The sequence below is a fragment of the Metopolophium dirhodum genome, chromosome 1 (assembly GCF_019925205.1).
Source record: "Metopolophium dirhodum isolate CAU chromosome 1, ASM1992520v1, whole genome shotgun sequence".
Lineage (NCBI taxonomy): Eukaryota > Metazoa > Arthropoda > Insecta > Hemiptera > Aphididae > Metopolophium > Metopolophium dirhodum.
Genome location: NC_083560.1, coordinates 97,856,267 through 97,874,629, shown reverse-complemented (window position 1 = coordinate 97,874,629; position 18,363 = coordinate 97,856,267). Strand labels below are relative to the sequence as shown.

The 18,363-nt window shown below is 30.9% G+C and overlaps 3 protein-coding genes across 3 annotated transcripts; 2 read left to right on the top strand and 1 right to left on the bottom strand.

The window, feature by feature from the left end:
* The first annotated feature begins 6,075 nt into the window (after positions 1-6,075).
* On the top strand, positions 6,076-7,696 carry LOC132947851 (uncharacterized). Its single transcript, XM_061018087.1, has 2 exons — positions 6,076-6,799; positions 7,686-7,696. The coding sequence occupies exons 1-2, from the start codon at positions 6,076-6,078 to the stop codon at positions 7,694-7,696; spliced, it is 735 nt and encodes a 244-aa protein (XP_060874070.1).
* Positions 7,697-7,819: 123 nt separating this feature from the next.
* On the top strand, positions 7,820-9,516 carry LOC132947841 (uncharacterized). Its single transcript, XM_061018078.1, has 2 exons — positions 7,820-8,243; positions 8,594-9,516. The coding sequence occupies exons 1-2, from the start codon at positions 7,820-7,822 to the stop codon at positions 9,514-9,516; spliced, it is 1,347 nt and encodes a 448-aa protein (XP_060874061.1).
* A 4,162-nt stretch (positions 9,517-13,678) lies between these two features.
* Positions 13,679-14,266, bottom strand: LOC132947826 (uncharacterized). The gene has a single exon (XM_061018057.1). The coding sequence runs from the start codon at positions 14,264-14,266 to the stop codon at positions 13,679-13,681; it is 588 nt and encodes a 195-aa protein (XP_060874040.1).
* Positions 14,267-18,363: the final 4,097 nt, after the last annotated feature.

The window sequence follows — 18,363 nt, the reverse complement described above, 5'->3', positions numbered from 1 at the left end:
ATAATAAATGTGGCATATATATTTAAAAAAATATAATTTACAAATCTTTGGCTTGGGCAACCCCGAGCGGAACAGCTAGTAATATAAAATAATAATACAATTCAGTATTCCATATAATTTTGTTATGTATAATTTATGATTATATTTAGTTAGTCATAATACAGTTAATATTTTTGATACTGTGTGTCTGTATATTGTGAATAATAAATATTGTGTAAAAATACTGAAAAGGGAAAAATGAGGCATAGCTAAGTCGGGGGCATCAAAATGTTGTTGCCCTAGTGCGACAAAATATTAAATACAGCCCTGGGTTTTCACTATAGAAGTTTGTAAATCTCTGAATAATGTAATATAATAATTAAGTAACTAACTAGTATATTACAAATACAGTATTTTTATATTATAACACTAAAATACAATAAACATAAATACATATTTTTTCTTTTTAGATCAACTTTTAGGTCAGCTATATAGACACATTAAAATATATGAGTAGCAAGCATAATTGAATATTATTAATTGCCTATCAACTTAGAATACACATTGAATTTGAAAAATATTCACATGAGTATTAGAAAATTCGAGGACAAAAACATGATAGGTATTTCATTATTAAAACCTAAATCGATTACAGAAACTCCAGTCAAAATTTGGCCTTACAGAGTAATCACTCAACAGAAATTGGATTTGATCTAGGTCAAATTTTGACCACAAGTAATCCATGGTCATTATTTTATTATTACAAATTGTATTATTTAATTATAACCTATTGGATTTCAAAATGTAAAAAATCAATGTTGGTACCTACCTAATAATTGCATTCTTTTAAACTAATGGAGTACCTATTCAACAATGTTTCTACTTATATAAATTTCAGTACCCACGAATCTTGAAAACAATTAAAACATTATTTGGTTTAATATCTACCTTGTTTGTTTTTTATTAGTATTTTCGAACTATGTACCTATTGTTTTAGAATTTTATATTCTGAGCGGAGTGATTAATTTATTGATTTTACAACAATGATTTCACAATTTATTTTTGTGTCTGTGTAAAATTCTTCATCTAATATAAACTATATGTCTATGTTAGATTGCCACAGCGGAAATAATTCTTTATTGAATCCAGAAATCATTCTTTGTTTTATGGTGCGTTTTAGAAAAACTGTCGGCCGTTTGATAACAGTTCGAATAATGGATTTATATTCATTAACATCTGCTATTGATAATGTTTGTAAAATATCTTCTAATGACTGATTTGAAGATGTGTCACAGTCCTTGAAGTCCCTGAGATATTGCAGAAGTTTATCATATTGTTGCATATGAGTTTGTCTTGTGATTGCATTACTGTTGTCAGCTGTTAGCGGGGTCAATATGCAGGTTTCATTCATCGGTGGATAGGGTATATTGAAGCGACACTTTTTAATTTGTTTATCTTTGTCAGTCCTGTAACAAGTGTGTGTATGTTTATGAGTATTTTTATGAAAATACTCATGGGCAGGACTGCTATCGTCTACCATACACTTGATGTATTTGTTAATTAGCGTTACACAGGCACCAAAAGTTTCCGGTTTGGCTGGATCGAAAACAGGTGCATTATCTAACCACAATAGCATATGTACATGTAGACTTCCTCTATGTTGGTATTCGACCCGGTAAAAGAAATGCTTTACACTGTGTTTTTTGAAAATTAAATATTTTGATTTAATCAATTTGAACAGTGCTCTGTGGTCAAAATAAGTAGCACAAATAACAGGATCTTGTCGAATTAAATCTGATTTTTGAGCATAAGTCAGTTCAATATCGTCAGATAATATTTTGAAGTAACGTAGCTTGTATAGAATCTTCAATAAATCAATCCAAGTTGATTCACTGGGGCTAAATGTTAGGAATAATGTCGGTTGCCCTTCTTGACCCATAGCAAAAACGTTTTTCCTTATTGCAGCTAGATATGATGGTGAATTTTGTACGTTGTGTAGCATTCGGTATCCTTGATCGTTATCTATCATTTTATTTAAGACTTCTGGATTCGCTACGTCATTAACAGTTGTGTTTCCTTTTTTGTTTTTCCGTAAAACGATTTGCTCATTACTAGCGATTAATTTTTGAACTAATACTTTGCATTTAAAAAATAAGTTAGAAGAGTCTGATGCAAATCTTCGATCTACGTTCAGCAGTTCAGATCGTACTACTTTTGAATAATTCTTTAGAGGTGATTTATTAGTGCGTGGATGTCCTCTTAACAAATCAGGAAACGATTTTTCTTCCACGTGATCATCAATGAGAATAGACAACGGTTTCATGCCTTCACCTGAGACAAAATCACAGTTCTCAATCATCGTTTACATTGTTCCCGGATTGATTGATTCGATATTTGTATCTTCATCATCAGTTCCTTCGCTTTCGAGATCCGAACCATTTTCCGTACTCTTGGTGGTTTCTGTGACACGAGCCAACCAATCTCTATCTATTTCGGCATCTTTATACAGTGGTTTTTTAATCAAATCTTGCAATGCTGCTACTACTAACGACGGTCTAACATTTTGATAAAGATAATGTTGTTTAAAACATGATTTTCTTTTCAATTTAACTTTCATCATTTTAACTGCTGCCAAATTGTCGGCACGTCTGGGCAAAATAGATGTAGTCTTAGTGAGATCTATCGGAACATTGATAACGTTGCCTTTGATTTTTAGCTGTCCATCACTGCGGAGACATTTGAATATTTTCATAAACGGTAATCTAAGTGAAACCATCTGTTTTTCAATTTGATTTAGTTGAGTAACTGAAGATGGAACACTGTTCAACTCAAAACCATTTCCTATGTACAATAGAGGAATTTTTCCGATCATTTATGTAAACCTGATGTGGCAGCAAGCGAAGTAAAAAAACAATTTGATAATGCAAGAAAAAGAGTACGAGAAGAGTCTTCATATACATCATCTCAAATTTTCTGTCAAGAGATGTCCCCTTTATTCCAAAAAGGCTATGACCACGATACGAATATTCCTACTTACGCTTCCGCCAAGACAACTTTAAATAGGATTAAAAAAAGGACACTTGGTAATACATTAGATCCAAATTCGAAAGAAGAAATAATTATACCCGATGATATTTCACAATTTGGTAACAATTACCAATTTTTATTATTTGACGATAACGTCGAAGAAAGAATTATTGCTTTTTCAAGTAGTGCTCAACGAGAAGCTGCATCTACATATAGAAATTTCTTTTTTGACGGGACTTTTAAAAGTTGTAACAAACAATTCCTACAAATATACACAATACACGTAGATATTGGAAGCACATCGAGTGAAACAAATGTAATTCCAGTAATAAAATACATAATAAGATAAAGATTTTAAAAATTAAAATTTGTTTTAGGATACATTGTTGATATAAATTGATTCCTATTTTTTTCATTGAACAGACATTGGACATTGAACAGAAATTATAGTTTTATATAAATCAAATATTCTTGACTAATTATTTGGTAATATTAGTTGTTTTAAAATTTTGAATTTTCGAACAAGATGTTAACGTGTCAAACATATTTTTAGACGGTTCAAGTTTCGAAAAAATTCGAATAAACGAAAGTTTATAACTGCGAGTATAATAAATTAGTATAACGATGTGTCCTAACTGAATCCGTGCGTTGCGTTTATACGTTCGCCCGCAACGCAACGCAACATATTTTTGACAAAATTGACGTCGATGAATTCACACGTGCAACCTGCAAGAGGTTGTGAAGTTGTAGGCAGTTGTACATTTTATTTTCAGTTGTCAACATGTCGTTAACCACCGAACAACGTAAAATTGTACTATCCGAAAGTTTGGCGGTTAAACTTTTTATTTTGAAAAAAAAAAACGCAAACGTAATCCGCCGCATCAAATTTATAAAGATAGGTTTGATTTTGGCGAATTTCATCATTTGTATTCAGAGCTACGAGCTGATGATAATTTATTCTGTTCTTACACACGAATGAGTACAAGTACTTTCGACTACATAAAAGAGGAAATTGAAAATTAATGTTATCATAAAACAACCAATTTTAAAATACCAATTTCTGTGGAAGAAAGACTGATTATTACTTTAAGGTAAACACATTAGTTTAATAAATAACAAATCAAAATAATTAATAGTTTTTATATTATATTAACAATAACATAATATATTAAAATATAAAACTAATTTAATTAAACTAAACTAGATTCCTGTATAGCAGTATTATATTAGCATTATGATAATTAAATAAAAAATAAAAACTTTTAACTTTTAAAATAATAAATTATAAAAAATAACTGTATAGCAGTATTAAATAAGCATTGTAATGATTAAATAAAAAATAAAAACTTATAACTTTTAAAATAAGAAATTATAAAAATAACTAATTATACATTTTAATTTAAAATACTAGAATGTGTGTCGTCTGGATACTGGAAATTTGGTGGTATGGAAGTGTATGTTGGATGTACGGTAGAGGGTGATGGAATAATGTAATTTTGGTTATGTGAATTTTTTGAGCCTAAGTATTGCTGTGGTAGTACACTTTCACGTATCAAAATATTTTGGATCTCGTTTCTCACTCGTAATTTTTGGATAGGGCTCATTTTTTTAAAATACGGAAGAATGGATTTAAAAAAATGCATATCTTCGTCATCTGGAGCGGGTGATTCAGTTAATGCAGCTAGTTTTCTAGTTTCAAGATCAATCAGTTGTTGTTCAAAAGTATTGCCCGTTTCTAATTTTTTTGATCTCTTATTTTTTTTTTAGTTGTAAATGAAGTTGATGGGGGTGATGAAATATTATAATCATTTGTAGAAATATTTAGTTCTAATGACTGGTCAATGTCCTCGAGTTCGTCTTGTTCCTCATTGATGTCTTCTTCAACCTCAACAACGTCTACATCGGATATATTTCCGTCACTTATTCTTGGTGTGACTGTGTCCTTCAAAAATAACATCGCACGAAAATAGCTCCATCTGCCATGATATAGCGCATCATATTCTTGACTACTTCCAGAACGACTGGAAGGGATTTTTTTAAATTCTTTTAAAAATTGACCCCGAAGACTTCTCCACTTTTTTTTAACATCGTCTTCTATGGAAATAAAATTTAAATATTGTGCAAAATGTGTAAACTAATAATTAATAGAATTAAAATTAATATACCAAATATACCAATTTTCTACAACATTGAATCTTATCATATGTATATTATCATCGCCTATACATGATATAACTTTTGAAAGATTTTGAGGTTTTTTTGGCTATTTGAGCAGTGCACCAAATTAGATGGGCTTTTAGTATTTGTAATTAACAGATACCGTGTGAGGGCACTAAAACGCTACGCGAGTCGTTGTCGCTAACCGTGAAATTGTAAAGTAGAAGCGGCGCGGCGCACAGACAAAATAATATGTACTCATTTTTAAATACAATATAATTATTGTAAGCAAACTTATAAACAACCTAGTATTTAATTTTCAATTTTTAGCTTTAAATTTTAAGCTTTAAACCTTAGCCTATTTTTTTTATCTTTTTTCAACTACAAAATTCTTTGCAAATTGTAGCTAACAATTAAAATTTTTTTTTTAACTGCGATAAGTACAACTTATAAGAAACCTTGTATTCAATTTTAAAGATTTTCTGGACTGCTACATTTTTTTATAGACATATCAAAACAAAATACTTAGAAAAATCTAAAATTTCAGCTGTCTATAAATAACTCAAAAAAAGTCAAAATATTTTGAAAAATTAGTCGTTTAAGATAGTCTGGAATATAATATCTAATATGTATACAATAAAAAATATAAATATATATAATAATATACATAATATAGAACTAAAATAAATGAATAAAATAAATAAATATATAAAAATATAAAAATAGTGCACTAGTTAAATTTTAAAATTTAAAATATAATATATGTTCCAAATTTTTTTTCCACGCAGATACCTTGCTACTGGTTTAGCTTTTAGGCAAATTGCTTTAACCTTTAGAATTTTAAAAACAGCAGCGTCTTAAATTGTTATTGAAATTTGTAAAGCAATTTGGAAAATATTGAAAGAAAAACATATGCCCACACCTACGATAGCTGATTTCGAAAAAATTGCACAAGAATTTTATGAAAATTGGAATTTTCCAAATTGTGTCGGGAGTATAGACGGCAAACATATTCGGATAAAATGTCCAAAAAAATCTGGTAGTATGTTCTTCAATTATAAACAGTTTTACTCTATTGTTTTGATGGCTGTTGCAGACGCAAATTATAAATTTATTATGATTGACGTCGGATCTTATGGAAAAAATAGCGATGGAGGTATACCAAATTCAAATATTTTAAAACCTCTTGAAAATAAAACTTTGAAGCTACCTTATCCTAAAAAACTACCAAATTCGAACTTAATTGGTCCATATACTTTCATTGATGATGAAGCATTTCCTTTGCGAACATACATGATGCGACCATACCCAAGAAGGTTACTAAATGATGAAAATAAAAATTACTTTAATTATAGACTATCCAGAGCACGAATGACAATAGAATGTGCTTTCGGTATAGCAGCAGCAAAGTTTAGAATTTTGCAGAGGTCTATAGAGACAAAGGTAGACAATGCTGATCACGTTGTAAAAGCAATATGTATGCTGCACAATGTGATTATATATTTGGAAAAAAAAGGAGTAGGAACAGCAAATTATATGGACTCAGATATATCAAACCAAATGCATAATTTATCCAGCGATTTAGCAGTTAGTGTGAGAAATAACAAAACATCCAGAGCAGCAGAGAATATAAGAAGTAATTTAAGCATTTTTTTTTCCAATAATAAATTGTAATAAAATGTAATAAATAAATAACCGATAAATATTGTTTTATATTATAAAAATGATTTTTTCGCTAAATTTTATGGAAAGTATAAATTACCACGATATAGAACTTTAACCTACCAAATTGTCCAATTTGTATTGCTCTTAGGAATTAATTATATTATAAGTATTATTATTTAATTTTTTTTATTATTACTGATTATATTATTCCGTAAAATATTAATATATTATATAATAAATAATAATTAATAATATTGTAATATTGTAATAATAATAATATATTTCTTTAGCTATTATATTCAGCTATTATATTATAATTTTAAATTAATTTACTTGACATTCGAAGTTCTTTAGATACAGAATCCCAATGCCTGTCTGCCACTACCCGATCTTTAAATTTTGGATCCCATTTATTCCAAAGTACCGATCTTTTTTGTACTTCGGAAATAAGAAGATCCATTTTTGAAATACAAAAAAAATAAATTGAAATAATCGACAGTGTGTCTTGACCGCACAACGTTGCGTTGGAAAATAGAACATGCTCTGCGGTAAACGGAAAAAAGTCCCCGGTAAGAAAGTCCCACGGATAAAAAAGTCTCCAAATTAATATTTGATTTAAATTCAGTCTTTTATCATATAGGTATTTATATAGGTACATAGCCCATAGGTAATACATGTTACATATTTTATTGAACATAATTAACAAACAACTAAATTAAATAGGTACCTTATAAAGTCTTGAAAAAAATTGAAAAATTGAAAAAAAGTCTCCCGTTGCAGTATAAATAAAACAATATTTCCACTAAACTTCTTATTTTATTTATAAAATAAGTTGGGTTGACAAATCTTATCTGTAGATAGTACATGACAATTAATTGACATAATCTATAGTTTGACAGTTACACACAGTACCATATACAGAAACCTATCATACGTATCCAGTTTCGTATTAGTTTCGAGTTGTACGCGAGTGTAGTTTAAGTGTTTAACCATGGAACTTCTTAAATCAAACAAAGGAAATCATAAAATTGCACTAAAAGGTTATACTTATACTATAAAAAAAATATGCCAAAGTATAATCCGATGGAAATGTTCCAAGAAATCGTCACTTAAGTGTCCAGCAATGTTAATTACCAATTTGAAAATGAAAAAAATCATACGTTTTGAAGAAGAACACAGTCATAGTGCTAATAAAGGTGAAATAGGAGCAATGAAAATCAAACAAACGATAAAGGATTGTTCACTTCAGACTTGCAACAATTCAGGACAAATTTTTGCTCAAGCTGTACAAAATTTACCAAAAGAGATATTTATTGAATTACCATCCGAAGATTCAATAAAAAGAAGTATTCGTAATCAAAGAAGCAGTTTAAACCCGAAAAAACCAAATAGTCTACAAGAACTTGTTATTGAATGTAATTTGCATTAGGTACCTATTATTATAATAATTTATAAATGGCTTGGTTTACTACAAAATAGTTTTTAAATTTTATAAATCAATTTTATAAAAATTAAACAGATTTGGCGTACATGTTTCCAAGTAAAAATACTTGAAAATTTAATACAAGGCTCCTACTATATTGTTTCAAAGACAGATGAAAAATATTAAAAATCGTTAGTCACAGTTTTTTTTATAAGCATTTAAAGTTCAAAAAATGCTTTAATTTTAAAGCTAAAATAGAATTGTTCCATAATAATAAATGTGTATAATGTGGAGTATTACTAACGGAAAAATAATTCATCATTATTTGTACTATGGTTTTAGATGATTGGACACGTTGTGGGAATGAGCGATTTTTATTGAAAGATAATGGTCTAGAGTCAAGTGAACGGATTATAATATTTGCGTTAGATAGTTCATTAGAACAGTTAGCAAATGCCGATACCTGGTTTATTGATGGTAACTTTGGTTTAGCGCCCGAGCATTTTTTACAACTGTACGTCATTCGAATCCAAGTAAATGAAATTTTTATTACGCCAGTGTTTTGCTTACTTGAGCGAAAAACGCAAAACACTTATGAAGAAATGTTCAAAATAATTTTGAATGAGTGTAACAATCGCGAACTATACCCAGATCCGTTATACTTTAATGTTGATTTTGAAATCGCAGTTCACAAAGCTGCCAAAATAGTTTTTGGTGAACAAATTTTAATTCGAGGGTGCTTTTATCATTTATCGCAAAGCACTTACAGAAAAATACAAAACCTGGGCTTGATTAAGCGATATAGAGAGGACGAAAACTTCAATTTATACTGTGCTATGATGGATGGATTGGCTTTTCTCCCTGTGGATAAAGTTTGTGAGGGAATGAATTATTTAAAACAAAATTGTCCAACTGGAGCAGAAGATCTACTTCAGTATTTTGATGAAAATTATGTTGGAGGTATGTTCAGGAAAGTTAAAAAAACAAACAATATAATTTTAAGAAGAATACCACCATTGTTTGTACCAGAGTCATGGAACGTTAATATAACAACTCTGTCAACAAATCCACACAGAACTAATAATGCTTGTGAAGGCTGGAACAATAGGTTTTCCCATCTCGTCGGCATTAAACATCCCAGTATTTGGAAATTACTAACAAAAATGTGTCAAGAAGTTGGAACGGACAAGGCAAGAATGGGATTGGCTGAATTAGGAGAAATTAATCGGCAAAAAACAAAAGCTGGTAAAAAAATTGAAGTTTGATTGAACATTTTATGTCAACGTTTTGATGAAGACAAATCTGTAGATGTTCCTAATTTTTTAAATCAAATAGGTCAAAATATAAGAAAGAGATCTTTTATATCTGAATAATTACACTTTTATATTTTTTAAATAATATTATAGGACATATTGTATTCAATTTTTAATTATTTTACGAGGGGTACATATCTAAATAAATACATTTTTATATTTTTTAAACAATATTATTATATGTTTAAAAATTCATCAATTGAGAATAGCTGTGCAGATTTATTTAATTATAGATAACAAGTTATCTATATAAATACTTATCTACAATAATTTTTAATCCTAGAAAGGTACCTATTTAATTTAGTTGTTTGTTAATTATGTTCAATAAAATATGTAACATGTATTACCTATGGGCTATGTACCTATATATTAATTTATTAAATACCTATATGATAAAAGACTGAATTTAAATCAAATATTAATTTGGAGACTTTTTTTCCGTGGGACTTTCTTACCGGGGACTTTTTTACCGGAAACTTTTTTTCCGAGACTTTTTTTCCGGGGACTTTTTTTCCTAATATCGGTACTGTCAAGCGTGTGAGAACACGTTTAGTCTATATAGGTACTGTACGGGCCGGGAGCATATGACGATAATACGCGCACCCCGGACACCTAATAATTGCTCACCACTAACACCTAGGTCTTGAATATGCGAGGACTAGCTGGGTGTGTAATGGTGTAATAGTTCGAACAGCAGTGGTCGGGATCGCCGGGCAAATACTGTCGAACTACGTAATGCGTGTAGTGTAATTATGTGTATTATCTGTGTGTTATATGTATATATATGTGGGTGTGTATACAATAATTAAATTAAGTTAAATAAATGGTAACACGATTGCTGGTTAATGAGTTGCTGTATAAGACACAATATCAATAATAATTTTTACAAATATATAAAAATAACAGCAACACCAAGGTATAAAAAATATAATATAAATAATAAATCAAAGCCCTTATGGCTATTACAGTATAATATATATCGTGGCCCTTCTGGCCCAACAAAATAGAGAAATATAATATGTACAATAATGCGTGTAAATAATGTGCGGCCCTTATGACCAGACAAAATGTAAATATAACAATAATATGCAGTCCTTATGACCAAGCTGAATAATAATATAATAGAACTATGCGCCCTTATGGCACATCAGAATATAACAAATATATATAGCCCTTATGGGACAATGGAGTATAATAATAATAATAATAAATAATGTACGGCCCTTGTGGCACGACAGAATATAATAATAATAACAATAATAATATAAAATAAATAACTCACAGGTTGTCGGTGCACTGCTGGCCAGCCGCTGCCTAAACTATATAAATTTACATACAAATAAAACCACGCAAATGGTGTTAACACACAGATATAATAAAATTGGCGATTCGCGCCGCCACAAAGGTATAATATATTAATTTGTGTAACAATATAATACTTAGGCCCTTCTGGCGCTAATGATTATAATAAAAAATAATATTTGCACTACTTTGAAAAGTGAATAATATTATAAAATATATAATAACCTAATATATAATAATTTGGCGCACGCCGGTGTTGACGCGACAACGTTTGATGCGAGACAAAATATCGCGGCGGCCGTGTTAAATAATATTCACGTAGCCGGTGCGGCGGCATACGATAACGGGCATAATCTACATATAGGTATTATATAACTCACAGGACACATTTAAATAGATATAAAAATAGAATATTATAATGACAACAGGTGATGGTCCGTGTGTGTGTGTGAGACCAGCTATCCTCGCTATTAATTATAACCCGATATTAATTAATTTAAATAATAGGTAAATAGGTAGGTGTATAATTATGTTGCGGCGGCAATAGGTACATACCTATACGATATACCTACCTAAATTGTTATTATTGTGGACTGTTGTGAAGCCCGGTAAAGGCGTAAAGCATTTTATTAATTTGATAATATAATTTTGAATTTACTATAGTTTTGGTAATAGTGTAATACTTATTAATTCATAACTTATTAGTTATGGCACTGTTTAGATACCTATACTATGTAATAATATAGCTACACTTGCAAACTGCAGTAAGCACTTTAAAATATAATTTAATATATAAAAAATATTCAGTGTTTTCCGATTCCCATAGAAAGATTTTCATAATATACATGTCTGATATAATTATTTGATAGTAATACCTCCCTACTAAAATATTATGTTTATGTCTTTAGTGTTTTCCAATTTTATTATATTGTAAGTTGTATAACATATTACCTACCTATCGTATTTTTATACACGATGCACGGTTAGATAATCATAGATTCTATACTAAAATACATAGAAGTGCCACTGCGCCAACTACAGTCTACAGAGGTATCGCATTAATAATAAAACCAATACCAACCATTTGCAAACAAACATTTCCATCGTAAATCTCAAAATTACTGTTTGAGCACCTCCCCGGGTTGGACTTCTAATTTACTCTTTTTAAATTATAGCCTATATTACTCAGGGATAATGTAAATGTAGCATTCTGGTGGCGAAAGAAATTTTTAAATCAGTCCAGTAGTTGTTGAGTTTATTCGTTACAAGCATCCAAATCATTCCTCTTTATAATATTATTATAGATAGTATAGATCTAAGTACACAGCTATAATAACGCGTACCGCGTACAATATAATATTACATTTTACTTGGTAATATTATGGAATCATAAATTAGTATATACAGATGTAACAGAAAGATATGACAGATTTACACGTAAATCTGTCATATCTTTGTGTTACACGCTGTATATAATGGAATATTGTGAATGCGGATATACTAAGGTCCATGGCAGATATTAATAGACGTTTAATATACGGACGGCGTTGATGACTTCAACGTATGGGGTTATTCTGAAGTATGGGTTTCCCTGGCAGTTATAATAAACACCAACACTGATAACCATAGTCCTATAATGTCCTATAGACCCTGGCTATAATAGTCTCTGTCATACACTCATACTCTTCCAGTATTGCAGTCGTCAGTCTGGTTATTTACTATTTAGGTACTGTTATTCCTTATCGTTCGCGCGTTCAAGTTACACAAAGACTTATTAGTTATTACTGAGCATAGGCGCACATAGGGCGGTGCTTGGGGGTGCTTAGCACCCCCAGTTTCCTGTAAAATTTATTTCAGTAATCCACCAATAATTTGTAAATTATTATAGTTTATTGAGTTGGATATTTTTTTTTTTCCATTATAATTATAAATATCTATTTAAATAGACAATAATATTATAGTTCATGAATTCACAGTATTGTATGATTGCACGTATTTTTCGCCTAAACATTAAACAATAAACAGAAATCATAATATTATAGGAAATCATATTATCATTTATCTAATCTTACTTTATATTCTTATTATTATCTACTGTTCACGGTTGGCTAGACAGTCGTGGCTACGAAATTATGTTCTATTTATAACTTTGGTTATCACTTGGTTTTTACTAATATTTAAACAGTGGATTACACTGAACCGTTTGCGGAATAACAAATATTATTACCAATCATATATCCGATATGATTCATTGGCCATAGTTATTTACATTTTATATGCTTGATTTTTTATTCAAAGTCTATTTTGTATTGTTATTTGTTAATTACCCAACATAATATTATAATCATGTTCGGTATTTTTAATAAAATAACGAAGCCGAATCCAAAAGTTTTGGACGAACCGGCACAATTAAGTAAACGGAGTAACAACGAAGAACTTGTTGATGATCCTCTGTTAAGTACAAATATTACAGTAAGTAAAAATTATTACTGTGTGAGTACAAGATTGAATTCGAGCGTTCACATGTTAGTTAGACTTGTACAAATTAAAGCACCTTTGTCGGCAGCTATGACATTTCTTCCCCGTGCACCAGACCTTTTAACTGCACTAGATTGGGAATTAATAACTGATTGTCTACCTATATTAAAACCATTTGACGTCATGACAGTTGCGTTATCTGGTGAAACATATCCAACACTTTCTTCAGTCATTCCATTAGTAAGGGGCCTTCAACATACATTAAAAAGTATAATAACTAATACAACTGCAGGAAATGCACTTCAAAAAATTGTAATTGATATCATCGGTAAATTCATACTAGAATGTGATAAGCAGGGCTCGTAAGTTCATGCACTACAAATTTGATGCCTAACAGGAAGCTTGTAAATCGCAAGAACCTGCGCTGTACCCTTTCGACCTGGCAAGCATTGTCGGCAGTATGGGGATCCCAAACAATGGCACCATATTCAATAATTGGCCGGACTAACGAACAGTATAAGACTTTCAATGACGAAGTTAGGTTAAGGTCCTTTGACAATCTCATTATTATACCCAACATTCTTAGAGCTTTGCAACAAGCCATTTCAATATGAATGCCCGGGTCAAGGTTACTGGAGAGTTTGAACCCAAGATCCATCGTAAATCCATCACAGCGAGAAATTATTGATTCATGAATATGGTAGGAAAACGTTAATGGAGAGCGGGTTCTAGTAAACGTCATGGCTTTACACTTACCTAGGTTCAGTGACAAACCTAATTTATCAAAAAGAGCAACAAATCTATCTAAATCACTTTGTAGATTAAGACTGTCTTCAATGCAGTTTATATTCATAAAAAGCTTGATGTCGTCCGTGAAACATAAAACTTGACAGTGTTTTAGTGTTTTGCTAAGGCTGTTCATGAAGATGAAAAAGAGCAAAGGGGACAGGTGTCCACCTTGGGGAACACCAGAGGGTGTAAAGAACACATTAGATTTAACATTGGGTAGTTTTACCCATTGGTATCTGTTATCTAGGTAGGATTTAAGCCAAGACAATAGCGGCTCACCAGTGCCACAATCTTTTAGAATTTTCACTAAGACAGCATGGTTCACGGTATCAAAGGCCTTATTAAAATCCGTGTAAAAAACGTCCACCTGTGACTGATGTTGGAAAGCGTTGAAACAATAATTATGAAAAATTAGGCTGTTAGTGATAGTAAAACGACCAGGGCGGAAACCGTGTTGCTCTTAATAATATTATTGAATGATCTAAGAATATCCTTTTGGACCAATGACTCAAACATTTTGGCAATATGCGATAAAATTGAGATGGGACTATAGTTAGAGACATCAGTTGGGCATCCGGACTTCAGAATTGGCGTTATAGATCCCAGTTTAAGAATGTGTGGAAAGATGCCTTCATCAAGTGATCGCCTAAGAAGAATCCAAAGGGGGTAAGATATAATGGATTTCAGCTTGGAAAGAAATACACCAGGTAGGCCATCCGGACCGACAGATTTGTTACAATGTAGTTGAGATAATTTTTGGTAGACATCATCTAAGCTTAAAGAGACGTTGTATGGCAGGTCAAAAGAGTAAATGTCTGGACTTTCAAAGTCACATGGAATCACCTTGGAAGAATAAACTGAGGAAAAGTAGGAAGAAAACATCTCAGCTGACTCGTGCTCGTTACTAGAGGATGTGCCATTAAGAGAAACAACTTTAGGGATATCCTTGTGATTGGATCTACTATTGTTCATGAATTGCCAGAATTTTTTTGGGTTACTTTTTAAGGAGTAATCTGCTTGTTTGGCATAGTCGAGAAAACATTTTTTTGAAAGGTATTTGAATTTAGCACGGAGAAAGGAGAATTCTTTGTAATCATGACTGCTTAGAGATGACTTAAATCTTACGTGGGCCGTTTTCTTTAACGCAACAATTTGTTTCAATTCATGGGAATACCAAGGCGGATATGTCGATTTGCGAAATGTACACTTTGGGACAAAATCAAGTATAGATTGGTGCAGAGCGTCGTAAAAAGTGTTGAACGCCGAATCAATATCAAGAGGATGAAAGGTAGAATACCAGTCAAAAGATCCCAAGAAAGAACTGATTTTTAAATAATCTGCTTTATTAAAATTAAAAAATGATTGGCTACGGTCACATGGTATACTACTAGAACTATTGGACAGAGATATGCAAAGTGCTGGGTGATATGAATCGGTAGGAACAGTCGGTTCGAGTGATTTATTAACTATGAGAAATTTGTTGGAGGTAAACACAAGATTTAAAAGAGATCCATGGGCATTAAAGGAATTGTTCATTTGATAGAAGGAATGAGTTTCAAACAATTCGGGAATACAGGGAGCTCTAGCAGTTGAGGAGTAAGAATATAATAGCCCACTATCGTCATTATTCCAAATAATTTCGGGTAAGTTATAGTCACCGCAAATAATAGTAGTATGGTTGATATATTTATTAATTAAATTATTTACTGAACTAGCATGGGATTCATACAGTTGAATGGACGATAAAGGAGGAATATATACACCACCAACTAAATAGCTTGAAGTACCTATAGAGAAATTAACAAAAATCTGTTCGACATTTAAGCAGCTTGTTTTAATTAAATGAGATGAAATATCTTTACGAATGCCAATAAGAACACTACCCCCTCGTAGACAGTTGCTTGTTAAAGAGCATCTGTCAAATCTATAAATATTGTAATTAATGAGACCAAGTTCACATTCTAAAAAGTTGGCACTTAACCATGTTTCTGTTAAAACAATAAAGGTATAATTAAAATAGGTATAAAATAAGGTATTTTTAAATAACTAATTTATGTTCATTCGATTATTCTATCATTCGAATGTTTATGATAAATTAAATCGAATTGATTCGAATGGTTTCGATTATTCCCATCACTAGCCATTACGCCGTTTGCTTTAAATTTTAATACAACACTATTTCAAATGACATGTGTCACACTGCGGTGCCCGTCCAACGGTTTGAAGAAAATTGTGTATTCAATTTCCGTGAATAAAATGTATTCATTTTTTCTTAATTCTTTACCTTTGTGCATTTTTTATATATATTTATTATACTACATAATAATGATTGACGTGGAGTGCCTAATATTAGAAATCGAAAAGCACGAATGCATTTGGAAAACCACTAGTAAAGGGTTTTTGGAAAGAGATGTAAAAAGAAAATCTTGGTTAGATATAGCAACGAATATGTTTGAAAATTAGTAAACATTTTCAATCAAAGAACGGGAAGATAAAAGTAAGTTGTATAACACATTGGTTACATAGTACAATATAGTATTTTTATAATTGTATTGTTTACACAGGTTATTTAAAAATAAATATAAGATTAAAATATTAATAATTAAAAGTTTTAATAAATCTCAAATAAGTTTTTAAAAAAATATAATATTAAATACAATTTCTTATACAAATCTATATTGGAATGGAACAGATCCAGCCTCTAAAAAATAATTTGCAAAATAGTCCCTAACATCTTTGCCTTGTGAATGACCTCCTGTATCATTCTGGTGTACTTCTAAATCATCTAAGATATTGCTTAGTGTATCTTCAAAATTGTCACCGTCTCTTCTTCTGACAAAATTGTGAAGTATACAACAAGCTTTAACAATAATATTGGCAAAATCCGGTTCTACATTTATTGCTGTATGTAATACTCGCCATTTATTTGCCAGTATGCCAAGAGAACACTACATACCTCCTTGCTCTTGAAAACCTATAGTTAAAAATCCTTTTTCTTTGATCAATACCACAAATAAATTTGCTCATGATTTTTTTTTTTTACATAATGCATATTTTGAGTGCATAATTTAAAAATGTTAGGGCATATAAATGCATATTTTCGAACTTTTAAGTGCATATTTTAGTGCATATTTTACCAATTTTTAGTGCATGAATGCATGCTAATTTATGCATTTTTTAGTGCATGAACTTACGAGCCCTGCTTATCACATTCTAGTATGAATTTACCGATGATATCAATTACAATTTTTTGAAGTGCATTTCCTGCAGTTGTATTAGTTATTATACTTTTTAATGTATGTTGAAGGCCCCTTACTAATGGAATGACTGAAGAAAGTGTTGGATATGTTTCACCAGATAACGCAACTGTCATGACGTCAAATGGTTTTAATATAGGTAGACAATCAGTTATTAATTCCCAATCTAGTGCAGTTAAAAGGTCTGGTGCACGGGGAAGAAATGTCATAGCTGCCGACAAAGGTGCTTTAATTTGTACAAGTCTAACTAACATGTGAACGCTCGAATTCAATCTTGTACTCACATCTTGTATTACTTTTAGTACAGGAAGTCCCAATTGTGTTTGCAGTTCTTTTAGTTTTTCAGACGCAAAGACACTATGTTTAAAATGTCCTACCAATGTGTGACATTTTTTTAAAACATTCAGGAAATCTTATTCGACATAATTGCTTCGTTTATACTTAAATTGAGTGTGTGTGCGACACATGGATGGTGGTGTTTACAAAGGTGTACATTTATAGCATTTTTTAAACTAGATCCGTTGTCCGAGACTATAATCACTATTTTATCTTTACTACCCCATTCATTTAAAATGTCTGAAAGCAAATTAGCTATGTTGGCGCCAGTATGAGATTCACGCATTTGTCTAGTTGCCAAGACAGGTGATTATAGACGATCATCAAAAATGAAATGACAAGTAACTGTTAAATAAGCTATATTATTGTCAGAAGTCCATATATCAGTTGTAATTGACAAACTAGCTACATCTTCCAACATTATTTTTAATATTGTAACAATTTTATTGTATTCATTTGGCAATAATTTTGTAGTTAATGTCTCCCTACTAGGAACCTTATATAAAGGTTGCAATTTTTTAGAATATTCTAAAAACCCACTGTTCTCAACTAACGATAGAGGTTGGTAGTCAGTAACAATCATCTTAATTAAACTTTCGTCTATAGAATTTTTTACTTCATCTGTTAAATTGTTACC